The sequence below is a fragment of the Mercurialis annua genome, linkage group LG5 (assembly GCF_937616625.2).
Source record: "Mercurialis annua linkage group LG5, ddMerAnnu1.2, whole genome shotgun sequence".
Lineage (NCBI taxonomy): Eukaryota > Viridiplantae > Streptophyta > Magnoliopsida > Malpighiales > Euphorbiaceae > Mercurialis > Mercurialis annua.
Genome location: NC_065574.1, coordinates 1580800 through 1602869, shown reverse-complemented (window position 1 = coordinate 1602869; position 22070 = coordinate 1580800). Strand labels below are relative to the sequence as shown.

The following is a 22070-nucleotide window of genomic DNA, read 5'->3' as shown; positions in this document are numbered from 1 at the left end:
ATATGCAAACTCACTTTAAAATTATTTCATTTGATCTAATTCTATAAAATTTAATAAGGTCTAAAGTCGAAAATCAGCTAACTATGAGTATTTGATGAATTGCAAAGAAATATGCTATTGAATTGGGAAATTTTACTACTTTTTCCAAACTATTTGATTTTAATATTTATTAAATAGAATTTAATTATTGGAACTTTTTTTAAAATGGGGGCTTTCATTTCTTCTATATTTTTCAACTTTGAAAGAATTTTTGTAAATCGAACATCGATCCCTTTATGAAAATGATTGACCCTTTTAAATAATTTTTTTATTTTAGTAGTAAAAGATGTACGAACTAAAATCTATTTAAATAATATATATTTTATTCTAATATATATATATATATATATATATATATATATCACTCGACTTGTAATATTTTAAATAATATATTTTATAAATAACCAAAAAATAAATTATTTATCTAGCTGAGCTATGCTTTTTCTAAATAGTGAATATAATTAATTAGGCTCCTATAGATGGGCATACTGCAAGTAAATGGGAATAAATATTTTCAAAATTAATATTATGTGACTAATCTTTTCACAAGAGAAATCATTGACACATCTCCTCCAATTTCTTCAAAAACTACCAATAGATTTTGAGTTGGTTTCAACCAGGATCTAGGAACATGGTACCTGAAGAAGATAAAAAAATATTAGAAGAAAACAAATTAAGTGTTTACCTTAGATCTTGTTCATATTTTATTCAAATATTCAACTAGTTAAATATCAAAAAACAAATTTACATTGTGTTGTTGTTTTTGTTTTTTTAACATCTAATTAGTTCGGTTTCATGTATTAAACATGGATGTGGAACACTCAGTCTAGATAAGAATTTTTCCATAAAATTGTTTTATTTAGACTCGATGAATATTTTATTCAATCAAATGACTGAAAATCTTACACATTTTTCATAATTTTATTTTTTTTTATTTTTTAACATTCTATTGGTTTGATTCATGAATTAAGTACAAACCAAGTTTATAAAAAAAATCATAAAAAAATTTAACTAGATTTGGCTCGTGTTTTATACCTGAATCCAACCAATCACATGTTAAAAAAATCTTACATATTTTTCACCAGTTCATTATTTTAAACATTTTATCGGTTAGAGTCGATAAATAAAATATGAATCCGATCTAAATAAGAATAGTATAAAGATGGTACCATTTTTGACTCGGTTGACCACAACCAAATTGGCAAGCAGAAGGGCGAAATGTTGCAGAATAGGCACATCCACTGCAATTCCCATTAGCAACAATTGTCCAATATCTCCCAATATTATTCCCATTTATCCATATTTGTCCCTTCACCATGCTACTCATATCCAAAGCCAATGGATCGTCTCCTTTTGGTGCATCAAACATTGTCTGCAATTTTGAATTATATTTTAGTTTTAGGATTAGAGGTGTAATGTTGTACAATATTGAGGACCAAAGGTGATATTTTGTTTGGTGAAATATTATTGTACCCTATGCCATGTCAATGGTTGTGATTCTGCCACGAGTGATGACTTTTGCATCCATTCAAGCGATGGAAAAGAATTTGGAGATCCAAGATTCATGTCTTCTCCTTTAAGCCCAACCTACATTAGTATTACAATAATCGAATAAAAAACCATAAATTTCATTTATAGATTTTATTATTATGATAAACTCTATGAAGTTTGTTTGAAGCATGCAAAATAATTAAAAAAATTCAAGCATTTTTAGTTGTATTTTTTAAAATATGTTTTTATAAAATGAAGAGTATTAAAAAAATCGCAATTTAATGTCTTATTTTCCTATGTTAAAAAATAAAAAAAGAAAGTTGTGTAATAAAGATGTAAATAATCGAATCATTTTAAAATTGAAATATCATTAGCTTTTATTTTTGGCACGAAAATATCATTTGTTAAATATGTGGCACATAGTGAAATTTATTTTTTGTTTTAAATTTGTATAATTAAAGTATAATAACATTGAGTAAAAATTGAAGGACCTTATATGACCATTTGTGGGATGTCAAGTCCTTCTCCCCTTGATCTAGGCCATGGATGACCACAGGCCCTTGGATTCCTATGTTGGATGTCTCAAAACGGGGACCATTGTTCTGCAATATAAATTAAAAATTAGCTCACTTCCAAATTTGCCTGACAGACTTAATATGGCTAAATTCAGGATGCCAAACTAAGAATACGCAAACCAAACGGTCGTAATCGAAAAAGTCAAAAGATCGTCAAATTTACACTTGAATCCGACTTTAAAATCTCAAACTTGACTGAGTTTTATTTTATAAATTGGGTTCGTAATTCGAAAACTTGATCACACTCACGAGCATGTCAAGTTGAATTCGCAATTTGATAGTTGACTCTAATACCTTAAATTGGAGTCGGTTCAATTATTTTGAATGAAATTAAATATTTTTCGAGTTAATTCCGAACACCTCATTAGTTGGTTCCGACACAACTCGAGTCTCTACAAAAATTGAGAGTTAGAAGTACTAACCGGCAATCCAATAGCTATACTGAGTAAGGAAATTCGATTTCTTCCGGCATGAAACTGCTTTACTTCTCCTGTAAATTTGATTTTTCTGTTTCCTCTACTTCCAGCGACAGATCCTACCATTACACCACCACTCAAACATCAATAAATCATTACCAAATCATCCATAATTACAGTAACCCTCTAATAACTAATATACATATTCAATTAAAAATTTATTAATTATTAAAATTATTTATTTATTAAATATTACGTTGGTTTCCTTAATTTTTATAATTATTAGAAATATTAATTTATTAAATATTAAATATTAGCGGGTTGACTGTATGTTTGTCATAAGAAATTCAACGATTAATATATACCAGAAAGCTGTCCGTTGACAAAAATATGCATTGCATCGCCTGCTGAATTCACCGTCAGAGTTGGAAAATTGCCTCCTCCGTGTAGAAATGATTCTGATGAACTTATATGAACACTGCAATATTTTTGTTTTGCTGTCAAATTAATTACAAGTTCACTTAATCAAAAAGAAAAAAAAATTACATTCATGGCATCTTAACTTTTTATAATATACAGTTTTAGTATCTCGACTTTTAATTTTTAAAATTAAATGTTTTAACATTTTAATATATCAAATAAGTACTTCTGACCATATTCGGTTACCAGTGCGATCATGTTAGCAAAAAACGATGGTAGTACCGTGGTAAAATGCAAATAATACACCTGCCTATGTTGAATTAAAATAACAAACTATATCAGCAAATTAAATTTGTTGGTTTTATTAGTAGGCAAGTGATCCAAAAATGGCTAAAATAAAATAATTTTTAAAAAGTTAAAACACTAATTTATAAAAAAATAAAAGTTCAACCACTAAAATAATGTATTAAAAAAATGCTTAGATACTATTTATATAGTAATATTGAACAAATGGTCATTGCATCCTTGGATTTACGAATCAATAGTCATTTAACTCATATTTGGTCATTTTGATCAATTAGAGACAACATTTTACAATTTTAGGTCGATTTCCCCTCAAATTGGATCATTAAAGTCAGTTAACGTATTGATTTTGTACAATTTGAAGAGTTAATTGACCTAAACTAGAAAATAATGTCCCCGATCAGCCGAAATTACTAAATCTGAATTAATTAATTTGGACGCATAAATTTAGAAATCGTGATGATCCTTTGCTCATATAATTTTTCCTGAAAAATAATGGTAAAGAAAAGAAACTCTTACCCTGTAGTGTACCATAGATAATCACTGGAATCTCTAGTGAGATTGAGTTGGTCCAATAAGGCAGCAACAGTACCAATTTTATCGTCATCAACTGATGTTATATCTTCACTTAAAGCTTCCCATGACACAAATTTTGTTTCTGTTGCCAACATTTGTACTTTTGATGCTTCAATTTCAACCTGAACCAAACCGAACCGAATACGTTTTGACATTTTAAAATCGAGCCATACCGAAAAACCGAATGCACGGGTCACTTTTACTTACTTTGGCAGTGTTGTAAACAACATTTTTACAGTCAGGAAGAATACTGATGGACCAGGGTGGCACATTGTAACGCATGTTTCTAAATGTAATAGTTGCTGTAGCTTTTGTATTGAAATTTGCAATAAAAGCTGCACAATCTCCTGAATCTGAATCAAACACATGTGCCTGCAAATCAATTTATTCACTCAATCAGATTTTTAAAAGGCCTAATAACTCATTTAACTATTTAATGACTATTTAATGACTACTATATGGGTGAAATAAAATTCAATTCACGAGCGCACATAAAATACTTTAAATCAGATAAAATTGAAAGATTTAGTTAGAATTCATAAGAACGGTAAATGTTACGGACCTGCTGATAACTTCCCATGGTTGCAGTAACAGGATCAGCATTGAGCAAAGCTTTTTCACATAACTTAATAGCTTTGTGAAGATTCTTTAAATGACTATATTTTGGCTCCCTAATCAACCCTGCCAAATCGTAATGTATGAGTTTGTATGTTTTAATTAAAAAAAGTTAAATAATTTAACTATTTGGTTAAACTTTTAAAGTTCACCATATTCATCAATTGGTGCATCATAGTCATAGCTGGTAGTAATAAAAGGACCTCCAGCAGTTCTTCCAAAGTTGGTTCCTCCGTGATACTGCAAAATAAATATAAAACGCTTATAAAATTCTAAAACTTTATATTTATAAAAAATTTATAAAAAATACCGTTGTACTATTTTTTATTTGAGGCATTTCTCGCTCTACTTTTCCATTTTTGTGCAACACAAGCTATAACTCTATTTATAGCTGTCCTGTATGTTGCACAGAAACTTGTCGAGTCTCATATTTTAGCGCATTTTTGAGAATGCCTCTAGAACCCTGAAAATTTTGAAGTATTTTGATAAAAAAAAATAGCATTTCACCGTTTTTTCATTTCCGTTTGAAGCGTTTTCCACATTTTCCGTTTTCCGTGCAAGATAGATTAAATACAACAGAAAGATTAGAATACTGACCATGTAATAGTTAACAAAAGAACCTCCTTTTTGAATAAATCTAGCAACTGCAAAGGCTAAATCCTCTACTGGACGCTGGTGGATTGGACCACCAAAATCTGTAAACCTTTTAGATAAATTACAAAATTAATTAAATAAAATATAGTTAATATATATATTCATACAAAAATCAAAATAAAATACCAGCCAGTCCAAGCCTCAGTCCACATTGTTGGTTTATAAGGTTTATTAGGAGAAAAATAGTCACAGTAAAAACCATTGCATGTGTTTATCTGTCAAAAAAATATGCAATAAAATTTAGTCGTTTTTATCAATTACGACTAATTTTATTAATTATAATTATATTTCGATTGTAATTAAGTCCGTACCACAGGGTCAGGAGCGTCAAATTGCTTGCACATAACCCAGGGAACACCAGTGTTCATTGAAACAGCCATGCTTGCAGCCCAAGTCATATAAGCATACCCTGCTGATCCAAATGCCTTGTCTTCTGGTTCATACTCATTTTCAATCTTCAAATCAATAATTACACATTGCGTAAAATAACTTATCAGAAACTTAATTTAATTATGTTAAGCCTAATAATCTAAAAACTCTAAATTTTATTGATTTTTATCAATTCTAATCAAAAAATTTAATTCCTTAATTTTAGTCTGCTTTAAATAATTAAATTTCAATTATAGTCAAAGTTTTCATTTGAGTAAATAACACGTGGTTTTTTACGCATATGTGACTGAGCGATACTCATTTAATTAGGGAATTTGATTATAATTAAAATAAAATTATTCAAATTAAGCTAAAATTGACGATGTTAAAAAATTGGATTAGGGTTGATTAAATTATTTGAAATACCTGAGAGAGAATAATAGGACCACCCTGAGATTGAAACAAGTTTTCATCCTTCATCATTTGAACAATTTTTTGAGTGAATTTTTGCATTTCCAACTGCAAAAATTACAATTATAAATAGCAGGGTCATAATAATAAAATCAACAAAAGAATTTTACATGGAGAAGCAGAAAAAAAACCTTGAAAGGTTTATTATCTGTTCTAAAGGTCATGCCTGGAATGTACTTCAACCAAACTGGAAACCCACTAAAATAAACATTAGTATTAAAATTAAAAATACAATATTATATGAAAAATTATATTTGAAATCAAGTTTAAATAATGTAAAATATTTTTTTTGTTACCCAAAATTCCACTCTGCACATATATATGGCCCAATGCGAAGATGAACATATAATCCAGCTTTGTGGACTAACTTGATGAACTTAACTAAATCACATCTACCCTCAAAATTGTACTGCAAAATTCATATAAAAAGACTAAAATCAATATAAAACAGAGATGAAACAGAGTTGAAAATGTTGATCATGAGAAAAACAATTGCCATCAACCCCTCAAATTAAGTCAACATTATTATTTTTCTACTGCATTTTAAAAAGTTATTATTGTTTCTTAACATTAAGATATTAGATAACTAAACCCCTCGTGTCGGAAAAAGAATTGTGATTTTTTATCGCAACTCAGGGGCCAAATGATCCAAAAATTCTAAACCTTTAACAACAGTTTCCGTTCTAATCAAACTTTTAAAAAGTCTCGATTATAGCTAAAATCACATTATTTAGTTTCAATTTTATCCGTTCCTAAAACTTGATAAAAGATGAGACATTTATTCAATACATGGATCGATCTGGTTAAATGTTATATCTTGCGACTTTGACTATAAAGATTTTTTTACTCTATACATCAGCGTCACCTCATCATAAACACACATTTTAAATTCAATTTGCGGGAGTTGAATAAAATTGAAACCATAGACTTTATATAGTTTTTGTTAAAACAGACTTTTACTAAAGGTTTGAATTTTTTAAATTATTAAGCCAAACTCGGGGGAATAATAGTAATTATCGCGAAAAAAAAAATAAAAAAAAATAGAAAAATAAGTACAATGCCAGGAGAAGGCTCGTGAAGATTCCAAAAAACATAAGTGTCAATAACATCCAAACCACCATCTTTAGCTTTCTGTATGAGACCTTCCCACATCTGCATTATTATGCAAGTTTCATCACAGTTTCATAACCAAAAATGCAATTAAAAACACTAATAAACTATAATGAAACAACATATATACCTGAGGAGTGCTTCTTGGATAATGAATGGAGCCAGATAAAAGAATTCTTTTTTGGCCATTGATTATTAGAGATTTCTTATCATAAGTAACATTGGACTCTGAAAACTGCAAATTCAGAGATAATAAAAAAATCATACAAAAACAAAACCAATTGGTAGCTGAATTAGCTACCATTTTTCTAGTTTGTATGAAAGAGTTAGAGAGAGAAAGTGAGTTAGAGAGAGAATAGAAGTGTTATGAAATGTGAGAAAATAAACAAATAATGTGACTACTATCTTCCAAAAGGAAGAGGTACATTTGTCTTAAAGCTATTGTTACTAGTTATTGGTTTGGACAAGAAAAAAATTTAGTAATTATTTCATAAAACAGAGGTGTCACGTTATTTTATAGCACACGATTTTTATATAAAAATATTTTTTTATTTAAACAATCAACACGTGTCTTAATCTATATTTTTATAAATGTGAGAGATATATTATAAAATGTCTTAATCTATATTTTTATAAATGTGAGAGATATATTATAAAATGACGTGGCATATGAATTGCATGAAATATTTCGTTTTGCTCGGTTACCTTCTTCATAAACCCAACACAGTTGCATATTTAAACTTGAAAATATTTACATTATGCAATAAAAAAAACAACAACATTAAGATGAATATATAAGGGGATTAATCTAGTCCTCATAAGACTATTTTCTTTATCAATATAAGAAAAAATTGAACCTAAAACTTTTCAGTCGAGTTATAACGTTTAGAATTAGTTTTCTTTTAAATGGTAATTTTTAAATTTAATTATATGTTTTCTAAAAACTATAATAAATAAAATAATAATACATCAATTTTAATAAAAAATAGTACAAAAGTAATGAGTTTCTTTTTATAATAATGGAATAGATAATGATGATAGTTGAATTATTTGAAAAGGTATACAAATTAGAGTCCCTACCTTATCTTAAAATAGAAGATAATTAGAATTCAATAGAAAAAGCAAAAAACAGGAAAAAGTTAGGCACATGTCATATGATCAATTTGTTCTTGATCTATATCCTTCATAACCAATTATGCATGTTCAATCCACCCTCCATTTTTTCCAAAATATAGTTATCCTTTCCACATATTATATAATAATGAGAAAATAACAAGAAAATCATAAATCACAATTTTTTTCACCAATTACCATCTTAGGTAGAGTTATTTCTTTGTTACTATTATTATATCAATTAATACCACAAAACCTATTTAGTTTTCATTTAATGCCATCTTTGTCACGACCCGATTCCCGGATCGAGACCGGCGCTAGGGAATGGGAGTGGTTGCTCCGAAACCCGTAGCAAGCCTTAAAATAAAATCCATTTTTCTCATTAAAACAATTTAACTTTTCTTTAAAAAGTTTTCTCATATAAATTTGTTTCGAAATTCACTATAAATTTTTCGCGGAATAAAATCATACATTTTAGATTCCGAAACGTAAATACTAGGTCAACCATTTCACGGGACCTCTTTTCCATTTTTCACAACATGTCAACTTTTATAACCCTTTTTCAAAACGTTTTTAGGGTGAGACATGTAAATCACATTTATGCCACGTCGGGCCCACATACACATTTTTCTGTTTTGATGCCAACAGTTTCATTTACTGTTTTCCACATTTATCTCGGTATCTCAAATACCCGAGAGGCATCACAAAATTCCATAATAAGCATGCATACATATCATAATATTAAAGCGATGAAAATAAAACAGAGTATAACGTGGCAGTTCATCGCAAAGTAAAAAGCATGCTAAAGTACGTCCGTCTAAACAGTTCTACTGCAGCACTAAGATAGGTAAATATATATACAAGATACCACATCGTCCAAAACAGAGACTTCATGAACAAGAATATGAAGCCTCACCAAAAATGACAGTCTACGTACCTGAAAAATTGGTACAACAACGGGGTCAGATATACTGGTGAGTTGACATCTTACAAACACACATTAAATACTTAACTCGTCATAAAATAGATATATTTAAATATATACTACCGGTTCAATCGCAGAAACGTTAAAACTTTTGAAATGAAATGCATTTTCTAATCCATATTCCTCTAAGTCTCCTTTCAGACTTAGATTAATAAACTAGTCGGCTAAACCCGTAGATTCACTCGACTCTAGTTTATTTTCCACTATCCTTTACAGTTCTAAACCTTTCTTTAGACTGTTCCCAACTTTTCTCATGAACTCAACGACCGATAACATTAAGTGTTCCATGACGCCGTTAGTTCTTAAATCAATCGGCCGAACTCTAACGTTCCGTCACCGTTAACTTGTTCGGGGTTCTAGACCGTCGTCTTAGAAGCTCTCCCGCAATGTCTGGACCGTCGTCTCAGACTTCTAGACCGTCGTCTAGATTCACACAGTACATTCCTCTTTACGTAAAAATAAATATGCATGCAATAACTAGTGATCACATAGTCCTATTATAGCCCAAATAGGATGGTACGTTTCATAGACTCATTCCATAATAATTTTATTTACTCAAAATAAATATACGATATATTTAAAATGCTTTATGATATTAATTTTCCACATTAAAGTAATAATAGTAATTTTATTACTTTAATGTATGCATGTAATAATGCAAACTCACAGACTGTCGTTCCACAATTATTTACGCACGCTAATCCACATTTAGCTCCTCGGCAATTATTGCCCCGTGAATGCCTCGCATTCCGAGATTGACCTTTTGTCGAATCTCTAAACGTTTGTTAATCAAAACGTTTCCCACTAATCATCACGATCGACATCGTGGCCCGTACACATACTACGTATCGGGTTCAATCTTAGGAATCCAATTAAATTCATAATTTGGTCCATCTAAATCTTAGGTAAATTTTACCATTTTACCCTTTCGGAAAAATTCTCATATTTTAAAAATACTATTCGGTCCTTATACATTTTCATATTCCAAAATACCTTTATTCAAAATCCTCTTTTAATAAAAATATAATATACATACATACATCCTTTAATTAAAATTTTCCAATTTTAATTAAATAAAACATTAATTAGTTTATATCTAACTAATTAATTCCAATTTATTTTAAAATATAAATCTTTTGGGTCCAAGCCCAAATTAAAAGTTCAAAATCTTAAAAACTTTTAATTTAAACAAATTCAAGGTTTCACTTACCTTTTAAGTCCACCAAAATCCATTTAGGACATATTAGTCCTTATACTTTCAAATCTTGCATTTTAGTCCTTTTACCAAATTTTAAATTATTACTTACCTTTTTAACTTTTTTAACTTTGGGTCCAAATTATTTAGTTAAGTCTAAATAAAAGTCCAAAGTTCTAGTCCGGGATCTAATTACGGTTTTCGGCCCCCTCTTGGCCTTGGTCCATTTTTTTTTTGGTTCGGTTTCAACCCGACCAAATCTTGGCTCGGTTAAACAGAGATACCGTGCTCCGTTTACCGGCCGGTAGTGGTTCGCCGACCACCACCCCACTCTCTAAACCACCTATACCAAAATTAGCCAATCAATATCAAATTGAATGAATTTTAATTCTAACAAAATATTTAATCACACTTGATTAAATATTACAACTCCAATCACAATCACAACAATTTACACAACTAAACATTAATAGCCAACTATTCGGCCAACATACCAAAATCACCAACTAACACAATTTTTTAACAATTAAGTATTTCCATGGCATACTTATTAACTCAACAATTAACCAAGAGATTTAAAAATATAATTTCTTTTAAATCAAGGATCTATTCGGCTTTTAGCCAAAATTTATCATTTCAAGTATTTAACCTCCATAACATATAAACATGATTTCAATCTCATCTAATTACCAACTAACATGCCAATTAAACAATACAAATCATTTATTAGCATTTTTCATATAATCGGTTAACAACTATTTATTGTTCAAAATTATCATGTAAATCCCATACATACAATTTCAACAATTACCCATAATCAAATTTTGTATACATTAATCATGCAATTCCAAAGACATATTCGGCCAACCAAGAAATTTTACAAACAACATCTATAATTCTTACTATCAACATATAACATGGCAACTCCCATAAATCATCATAAAATCACACACATATAAACATTTCGGCATACCCACTAAATAATTTTCATAATATTTTCATGCCATCATAGAATTATATTCGGCCATAACAAAATTTCCACTATTAAATCTTGTCAAAAACTAAATCATGCATCACATTTAAATTGATCTTTTAACAATCTAATTAATCATGCAAACTATAATAAATACAACAAATTATCAAAGAATGGAAAATCATAACACCATTCGGCAATTACAATTAAATTACCCACAAATTTTTATTTCAAAATCTTGAACATATTTCACACATGATCACCCATTTTAACAATTTTTAAACTCAAAACAATCTAACCCATAAATTTTCCTTTTTAATCTCATTATTTTCGGTTTTAAAGAAAATTATTAAATTTTCACACTTTGATCTTTGAAACCACCAAATTTTCTTAAGAAATTTAAAACATTTTAAATCATAAGATTTCAAACTCCATTTCATGAAAAATCTTGAAAATATTCGGCTCATTATGCCATAAACTTAACCCTTTAAATTTTCTTTTTTGAAACCCTTAATTTTTCTAAAAAAACAACCTTTTAACACTCAAATATAAATTTCCAGCATTTTTTAAAGCTTAGTTCAAACATTTGTTCAAGTTAAAATTTAACACTTAACTACTAGAAAAACTTTGAATCTTTTAAAACCAACTCTTACCCATGTTTAATCTCACTCATTAAAGCCATAATCCAAGATTGCATGTAGGTTTTAAACCCTTGAACTAAAATTTTATCAAAACCGAAATTTTCAAAAACAAATAACAACCAATTAGTTGATCCTCTTAATAACCCACATTTTAAAAGAAAGATCATAAAAAAAACTTTGATTAAAACCTCCCATTAAGCTTGAAACCGAAGAAGAAGGAGAAGAATAAGAACTCACAAAACAACAATCATATAACACCCATTAAAAGCTTTTAATCTTACCTTAACAAAAAGCTTGAGTTAAGAATTAATGGGGTTTGTTATTTTCTTAGGGTTGGTTCGGCAAAGACAAAGAAAAATATGAGTGACTTTTGGTTTCTCTACAATCTTACTTTTTCTCCTAAGAAAGTGGGGAAGAAAAGAGATTTTCCCCTTATAGCATTTTAGTTTAAAAAGTTGTGGGGTCTAATTTACCTTTTTTAATTGCAATCATTAGCTCAACTCTTAGGCTACATGCATGTTGACAAGTGTCCCAATATGTGTCACCTCACACACACTTGCTTTCTCCCCAAGTTAAGCCAATCTTAGCTTATTTAGATTATTTTTACGGTTTTCGAGGTTCCGTAAAATCTTTCTCGAAAAACGTTTCCGAACTAAATTAATTTCTTATATGATCAAATCTTGAGCAAATATATTTATAACTTAATTTTTTAACGTTTTTAATTATTTACATCGGTTTTACCAATTAATGACCGAAAATTACGAAAATGCCACCCATGCACAATAATTAATTTTCGTAGCCATGCACACGTAAACATTTAAATAATTAATCACATATCACAAATAAATCAATCACATGCATTTAAACACCGAAAAATTAATTTCTAAGCCGGTACTCTACCGCCGTTAATTTCCAATTCACCGCATTTTCAAAAATTCCATATTTTGAAAATTAGGGGTATTACATTCACTCCCCCTTATAAAAATTCGTCCTCGAATTTTCATAATCCTTTTTCCTTTCAATTTCATTCCTTTTCCTTTCCATTTCCGTAACTCGGAACTTTTCCGACTCAAAGGTAACTCTACCTTTCTTATCACGACTTTGCCTTTACGGAAATTCTCACATACTAAACACACTTGCTAAGGCTATACTTAATCATAACTTAAGCATACCACCAAAATAACATCTACTCCAAAACTTAATGTTTTCATGGGATTTCTATAGTCAAGTTTAACTAGTTTCTAGTTATCACTTAACTACCCAATTATCCTATATTCAATTTGGATAACCATATAATGGCTATATCACTTTATCTTCTATTACTTCTTTATTTATTTTAAATATTTTTCTATAGACTTTCCAACTCATACATATATTTTCTTTAGAAATAACTCATTCACATAATTCTAAAGATTTTAGAATGTGACACACTTATCAAAAATAAAAATTTTAGTTATACAAAATTTTCATTATTTCCGGGAGTACTTACCCGTTTTTGGCTCACTTTAAAATTCTCCAAAATTTTTTTTTTTTTATAAACTTTTGATCGACACAACTTTTTCTTGAAAACATAAAATTTTCATTCATTACTTCTCATATAACCATAGCTCGGGATAATGACGGCTCTCACTATCAAAGAGTTGCATTTTTCTTTTAAAATTTATTTTCATGATGAATGTAAATATTACCTTTATGCATTTTCAACATTTTACATGCATGCTAAATGTTTTATGTTGGGTCCGAGCTTGCTATATCGTTTTTAAATACAAACTTTAAAATTTCATAGAAAAATTTTCGTAAGTTACTTTTGGATTTGTACTCCGAGAATAATTAAGATTTTATTAATCCTAAATTTCTCTTATGATTTCTATTGCCCCTTTTTTTTTTTTATCTTACTCCACTATTTTATTTATTTACCGTAAAATACACATTCCATTCTACAACCGAATTATACTCCATTTTTATACACTATATTATTCCAATTACTAATTCATTGAGTGAATTTATTTTACTAATCCCATTTTACCTTTTTCATTCATGCTTCATTCTTATTATTTTGTTTTCTACTCATTTTATCATACTATTATTTCTATTTACCAATAATCTAACTTTTAGACTTAAAACGAAACTTAATCTTAAAGAATACCTGTCGCTACTCCCGAGATCTAAATCTCACTCCTAATCCAACGGAACATACTCCTCGGGATCCTCCTCCGGGTCTTCTTCCGGATCCTCCTCTTGCTCCTCATCATCGGGTATCATCGCTCCAAAGATAGGATTCTCGGTATAGGGATAAAAATAAGCTTGCGGTGGTGTTCCTCGGGCTAACATATACTCCTCTAATGCTAATGCTCGTCCGTATAAGTACGGAAGTGGTCTCGCCCTCTCATTCAACAATCCGTAAAACTCATCACCTAAACCGTAAATGAAACGGGAATGAACATCCTCCGTATTCATCATCAAATCCGGTACCGCCGAATTAAACCTCATGAATTCCTCCATATACTCTCGAACCGACTTGCTTCCCCTAGTCAAAGTATCGAGATAACCTCCCAACAACACATACCTATACCTCTCACGGCTCTCGGTTCTAGCCACATCATCTAAGGCTTCGGCAACCCTTTCCTTAGCCTCTATAGCATTCATCTTAGCCTCCTTAAACTTGTCCACTCCCTTGGTGAACCAATCGGCTCTAAAGCTAGGGTTCGGTGGTTGCAACCCAACCGATTCCGATTGAAAGCCATTTCCAATAGCATTACTACCATTTTCAGCATTTGCGGTTTCCGGGGTCACGCTCCTCAAAAACTGCTCTACATTCACGTTGACCGATCCGGCATCCGCAACATACCGATTCCCTTGTGACATGTTATCCGAAAATCTAGACATACTGTCACAAAATAAAACCCACGTGAATCCCGTGCACATTATACACACAATAATCACAATTATCACAATTTTCACATTATCACCGAACACATTTCGGTTCAACCAACACACCATGCAAAAATTAAATCACATACTCACTTTACACATTTTTCACATAGCAATTACACCATAAATTTTCGGTTTCAATAACCCAATCAAATCTCAATTATCAATCACGTTATTGCAAATATTCACAAAATCATATTCCCAATTATCACATCAAACAATTGCAATTAATCACCAAATCACATTTTCAAGCATTAAATCACATAATTGCAATCAATCACAAAATCACATTATCGTTTAATCACAACAACACAAATTCAATTCCTAGGGAACACTACGGAATAGAATTTTGAAAAACGATAACTTAGTCAAGACATGACATCGATTTCCTATTTTGCTGCAGTAGATTTCCTAGGGATACTCATTCCTTCCTAGGAACTCAATAAACAACTCAACTTTTCACATAACACCACATCATCAAAAATTTCGATTCGCACATCGAAATAAAATCACCATTTTTTTTTTTCATTTTCTCAAAAATTTTCGATTCTCTTTTCGAAAATAAAATCACTTTTTCACGCAATGGCCCAATTAATCAACCATTGCTCTGATACCACCTTTGTCACGACCCGATTCCCGGATCGAGACCGGCGCTAGGGAATGGGAGTGGTTGCTCCGAAACCCGTAGCAAGCCTTAAAATAAAATCCATTTTTCTCATTAAAACAATTTAACTTTTCTTTAAAAAGTTTTCTCATATAAATTTGTTTCGAAATTCACTATAAATTTTTCGCGGAATAAAATCATACATTTTAGATTCCGAAACGTAAATACTAGGTCAACCATTTCACGGGACCTCTTTTCCATTTTTCACAACATGTCAACTTTTATAACCCTTTTTCAAAACGTTTTTAGGGTGAGACATGTAAATCACATTTATGCCACGTCGGGCCCACATACACATTTTTCTGTTTTGATGCCAACAGTTTCATTTACTGTTTTCCACATTTATCTCGGTATCTCAAATACCCGAGAGGCATCACAAAATTCCATAATAAGCATGCATACATATCATAATATTAAAGCGATGAAAATAAAACAGAGTATAACGTGGCAGTTCATCGCAAAGTAAAAAGCATGCTAAAGTACGTCCGTCTAAACAGTTCTACTGCAGCACTAAGATAGGTAAATATATATACAAGATACCACATCGTCCAAAACAGAGACTTCATGAACAAGAATATGAAGCCTCACCAAAAATGACAGTCTACGTACCTGAAAAATTGGTACAACAACGGGGTCAGATATACTGGTGAGTTGACATCTTACAAACACACATTAAATACTTAACTCGTCATAAAATAGATATATTTAAATATATACTACCGGTTCAATCGCAGAAACGTTAAAACTTTTGAAATGAAATGCATTTTCTAATCCATATTCCTCTAAGTCTCCTTTCAGACTTAGATTAATAAACTAGTCGGCTAAACCCGTAGATTCACTCGACTCTAGTTTATTTTCCACTATCCTTTACAGTTCTAAACCTTTCTTTAGACTGTTCCCAACTTTTCTCATGAACTCAACGACCGATAACATTAAGTGTTCCATGACGCCGTTAGTTCTTAAATCAATCGGCCGAACTCTAACGTTCCGTCACCGTTAACTTGTTCGGGGTTCTAGACCGTCGTCTTAGAAGCTCTCCCGCAATGTCTGGACCGTCGTCTCAGACTTCTAGACCGTCGTCTAGATTCACACAGTACATTCCTCTTTACGTAAAAATAAATATGCATGCAATAACTAGTGATCACATAGTCCTATTATAGCCCAAATAGGATGGTACGTTTCATAGACTCATTCCATAATAATTTTATTTACTCAAAATAAATATACGATATATTTAAAATGCTTTATGATATTAATTTTCCACATTAAAGTAATAATAGTAATTTTATTACTTTAATGTATGCATGTAATAATGCAAACTCACAGACTGTCGTTCCACAATTATTTACGCACGCTAATCCACATTTAGCTCCTCGGCAATTATTGCCCCGTGAATGCCTCGCATTCCGAGATTGACCTTTTGTCGAATCTCTAAACGTTTGTTAATCAAAACGTTTCCCACTAATCATCACGATCGACATCGTGGCCCGTACACATACTACGTATCGGGTTCAATCTTAGGAATCCAATTAAATTCATAATTTGGTCCATCTAAATCTTAGGTAAATTTTACCATTTTACCCTTTCGGAAAAATTCTCATATTTTAAAAATACTATTCGGTCCTTATACATTTTCATATTCCAAAATACCTTTATTCAAAATCCTCTTTTAATAAAAATATAATATACATACATACATCCTTTAATTAAAATTTTCCAATTTTAATTAAATAAAACATTAATTAGTTTATATCTAACTAATTAATTCCAATTTATTTTAAAATATAAATCTTTTGGGTCCAAGCCCAAATTAAAAGTTCAAAATCTTAAAAACTTTTAATTTAAACAAATTCAAGGTTTCACTTACCTTTTAAGTCCACCAAAATCCATTTAGGACATATTAGTCCTTATACTTTCAAATCTTGCATTTTAGTCCTTTTACCAAATTTTAAATTATTACTTACCTTTTTAACTTTTTTAACTTTGGGTCCAAATTATTTAGTTAAGTCTAAATAAAAGTCCAAAGTTCTAGTCCGGGATCTAATTACGGTTTTCGGCCCCCTCTTGGCCTTGGTCCATTTTTTTTTTGGTTCGGTTTCAACCCGACCAAATCTTGGCTCGGTTAAACAGAGATACCGTGCTCCGTTTACCGGCCGGTAGTGGTTCGCCGACCACCACCCCACTCTCTAAACCACCTATACCAAAATTAGCCAATCAATATCAAATTGAATGAATTTTAATTCTAACAAAATATTTAATCACACTTGATTAAATATTACAACTCCAATCACAATCACAACAATTTACACAACTAAACATTAATAGCCAACTATTCGGCCAACATACCAAAATCACCAACTAACACAATTTTTTAACAATTAAGTATTTCCATGGCATACTTATTAACTCAACAATTAACCAAGAGATTTAAAAATATAATTTCTTTTAAATCAAGGATCTATTCGGCTTTTAGCCAAAATTTATCATTTCAAGTATTTAACCTCCATAACATATAAACATGATTTCAATCTCATCTAATTACCAACTAACATGCCAATTAAACAATACAAATCATTTATTAGCATTTTTCATATAATCGGTTAACAACTATTTATTGTTCAAAATTATCATGTAAATCCCATACATACAATTTCAACAATTACCCATAATCAAATTTTGTATACATTAATCATGCAATTCCAAAGACATATTCGGCCAACCAAGAAATTTTACAAACAACATCTATAATTCTTACTATCAACATATAACATGGCAACTCCCATAAATCATCATAAAATCACACACATATAAACATTTCGGCATACCCACTAAATAATTTTCATAATATTTTCATGCCATCATAGAATTATATTCGGCCATAACAAAATTTCCACTATTAAATCTTGTCAAAAACTAAATCATGCATCACATTTAAATTGATCTTTTAACAATCTAATTAATCATGCAAACTATAATAAATACAACAAATTATCAAAGAATGGAAAATCATAACACCATTCGGCAATTACAATTAAATTACCCACAAATTTTTATTTCAAAATCTTGAACATATTTCACACATGATCACCCATTTTAACAATTTTTAAACTCAAAACAATCTAACCCATAAATTTTCCTTTTTAATCTCATTATTTTCGGTTTTAAAGAAAATTATTAAATTTTCACACTTTGATCTTTGAAACCACCAAATTTTCTTAAGAAATTTAAAACATTTTAAATCATAAGATTTCAAACTCCATTTCATGAAAAATCTTGAAAATATTCGGCTCATTATGCCATAAACTTAACCCTTTAAATTTTCTTTTTTGAAACCCTTAATTTTTCTAAAAAAACAACCTTTTAACACTCAAATATAAATTTCCAGCATTTTTTAAAGCTTAGTTCAAACATTTGTTCAAGTTAAAATTTAACACTTAACTACTAGAAAAACTTTGAATCTTTTAAAACCAACTCTTACCCATGTTTAATCTCACTCATTAAAGCCATAATCCAAGATTGCATGTAGGTTTTAAACCCTTGAACTAAAATTTTATCAAAACCGAAATTTTCAAAAACAAATAACAACCAATTAGTTGATCCTCTTAATAACCCACATTTTAAAAGAAAGATCATAAAAAAAACTTTGATTAAAACCTCCCATTAAGCTTGAAACCGAAGAAGAAGGAGAAGAATAAGAACTCACAAAACAACAATCATATAACACCCATTAAAAGCTTTTAATCTTACCTTAACAAAAAGCTTGAGTTAAGAATTAATGGGGTTTGTTATTTTCTTAGGGTTGGTTCGGCAAAGACAAAGAAAAATATGAGTGACTTTTGGTTTCTCTACAATCTTACTTTTTCTCCTAAGAAAGTGGGGAAGAAAAGAGATTTTCCCCTTATAGCATTTTAGTTTAAAAAGTTGTGGGGTCTAATTTACCTTTTTTAATTGCAATCATTAGCTCAACTCTTAGGCTACATGCATGTTGACAAGTGTCCCAATATGTGTCACCTCACACACACTTGCTTTCTCCCCAAGTTAAGCCAATCTTAGCTTATTTAGATTATTTTTACGGTTTTCGAGGTTCCGTAAAATCTTTCTCGAAAAACGTTTCCGAACTAAATTAATTTCTTATATGATCAAATCTTGAGCAAATATATTTATAACTTAATTTTTTAACGTTTTTAATTATTTACATCGGTTTTACCAATTAATGACCGAAAATTACGAAAATGCCACCCATGCACAATAATTAATTTTCGTAGCCATGCACACGTAAACATTTAAATAATTAATCACATATCACAAATAAATCAATCACATGCATTTAAACACCGAAAAATTAATTTCTAAGCCGGTACTCTACCGCCGTTAATTTCCAATTCACCGCATTTTCAAAAATTCCATATTTTGAAAATTAGGGGTATTACAATCTTCCACAAACTGACACTTGTCCAAATCTCTACCCTTATTAACTGATTTGCTCAATTTTTCTTGGATGGGCCACCACGTCATATGGCACGTATGGCCATATCTCTGCTCTTTTACCTGTCTGATATGCCACGCGGGATATCATCTTGGAGGGGTCCACATATCCACCTACTGTGACCTTATTTGCTTTCTAATCTACGCCTATTTGTTTTACACTTTTCATTCCCTCAACTGCTCTTTTTATTTTGTGTTATAGATGGCTCAAGCTTAGATTAATTCTTTTTTTATTATTATTGAGATGGGAGATATAAAAACAGAGTTTATGTTACTAAGTTTTAATCATTTTTGAGGGATGAATATAACATCAAATATAAATAATTTTATTACCTCGTGTAAAAGGGGACAAAAGATCTCTTAAAAGGTGTTATCTATTTATCTATTTATAAATAAATACATTTCTTTAAAATAAATTAAAAGTAGCGAAGAGGGTGATTACTTTTAAAATATACTAGAATTGCTTTACGTGTTACGCACATGACTCGTAATATGATAAGTATCATTACATATATTTAATACATTTGCGATACATATGTGATACATCTTTTATACATATTTGATACAACTCTGATATATATTTAATAAATATTCGACTGTTCAAACTCTTTTTTCTATTTTTTATCGATTTCATTAAATCAACCGACTAATTCGATCGGCTCTTTTTTATTTTTCAATGTTTTATCTATTTAATTTATGTTTAAAAATCTGAAATATGTTACTTTATTTTTTAAATATAATTCAGATCTCGTAATTAAAAAATGAATACATCGGCGATACATTTTTGATACATTTCCGATACATATTTGATACATCTCCAATAAATATTTGATACATATATGATACATCTTTGATCGTCAAAACTCTTTTTAAGTAATATTGCATATATTTTCATACATGTTAATTTAATACAATTCCGGTACATCTCTGATACATATATAATACATATTCAATCGTCAAAATGTTTTTTCTTATTTTTTGTACGTCTTCTTTTTAAGTAATGTTGCATATATTTTTATACACGTTTAATACATTTTTGATACATATATGATACATATGTGATCGTCAAAACCTTATTTTCTTGTTTTTTGTACGTCTTATTTTTAAGTAATATTGCATATATTTTTATACATGTTTGACACATATTTAATACATAGTTTGTAGTTAATAATTATACATGATAAATAAATTATTTATACATGATAGATACATCTTTAATATATACTTATATATGATAAATAAATTATTTATGCATAACACCCGTGTTCGGAATGTATCAACAATATATCCTCTAAATAATTTATAAAATTATATTTTAAAAAATTGTATCGTTTAGTATATATGTATATTTTATATTGTTAATATTTAATATATTTATATTTTTAAAATTTAAAATTTAAAATTAAATTTCAATATTTATATATTAAATAAATATATAAATAGATTATTAGTTTTATTAAAAAAAGAAATTAAATCCAATCCAATTCAGTTTATACTGAATTGGATATGCATATTGAATTGGACCCAGTTATGGGTACAATTCAGTAACTGACCCGCGCGTCATGCGCGGGTCATTTCAGTTGGTGGACCATCAAAATGGTAGTATTGAAAAGTTTTGGGGAAAGATGGCAAGGTTTGTAATAAATGCTAAAACAATTGTATATGGTGAAAAGGAAAGGTTTTTTTATGGTATTCTGTGAATTTTTCTATAATAATTAATACATTAAATCTCCACTTGATATTGTCTTTTCTTGTTCATTATTTATTGTTTTTGTTCAACTAGTTCTTGATAAGGGAAGATTTTAATTCAACAAATATAGATTTGGAGGGTCAAATTTTTGCCATATTTTCAACATTATTTGTATAGTTTGTTGCAATTGCAACCTCTTTGTTTACAACATTTTGGGCAGTTGTATCTCAAAAGAATAATTTCAGTAACAACCATTTTATTCTCTCTTTTTTTCTTTTTTTAAAAATCGCTAAGAAATAATTAAGGTAATGGCTAGAAAGATAAAAGGGACATAGGATGCTCTCATTATGTTTA

General features: G+C 29.7%; 1 protein-coding gene across 2 annotated transcripts; it reads right to left on the bottom strand.

Annotated features, from left to right (window-relative positions):
• Positions 1-534: 534 nt before the first annotated feature.
• Positions 535-7443, bottom strand: LOC126681001 (beta-galactosidase 3-like). 2 transcript variants are annotated; one of them, XM_050376351.2, is made up of 18 exons: positions 7170-7443; positions 6986-7081; positions 6226-6338; positions 6061-6127; positions 5885-5977; positions 5401-5544; positions 5216-5304; positions 5033-5138; positions 4588-4675; positions 4383-4501; positions 4028-4192; positions 3764-3942; positions 2887-2999; positions 2528-2640; positions 2022-2132; positions 1513-1626; positions 1209-1411; positions 535-677 (listed from the first exon to the last, which is right to left on the bottom strand). In XM_050376351.2, exons 1-18 carry the CDS (start codon positions 7341-7343, stop codon positions 566-568), a joined length of 2199 nt encoding a protein of 732 aa, XP_050232308.1. In that variant the 5' UTR covers positions 7344-7443; the 3' UTR covers positions 535-565. The 2 variants fall into 2 exon arrangements, with proteins under 2 accessions (XP_050232308.1, XP_050232309.1); XM_050376352.2 differs by lacking the exon at positions 7170-7443 and having other exon boundaries at positions 6061-6116; positions 6986-7076.
• Between the last annotated feature and the right edge of the window lie 14627 nt (positions 7444-22070).

What these genes read in the sequence shown, in the direction of transcription:
- LOC126681001 (XM_050376351.2), bottom strand. Translation starts at nt 7,343, where the DNA reads ATGGTAGCTAATTCAGCTACCAATTGGTTTTGTTTTTGTATGATTTTT. An exon ending in TGCACCAATTGATGAATATG is followed by an intron (nt 4,502 to 4,587) that starts GTGAACTTTAAA and finishes ACGATTTGGCAG; the next exon opens with GGTTGATTAGGGAGCCAAAA. An exon ending in CCATGGGAAGTTATCAGCAG is followed by an intron (nt 4,193 to 4,382) that starts GTCCGTAACATT and finishes ATTGATTTGCAG; the next exon opens with GCACATGTGTTTGATTCAGA.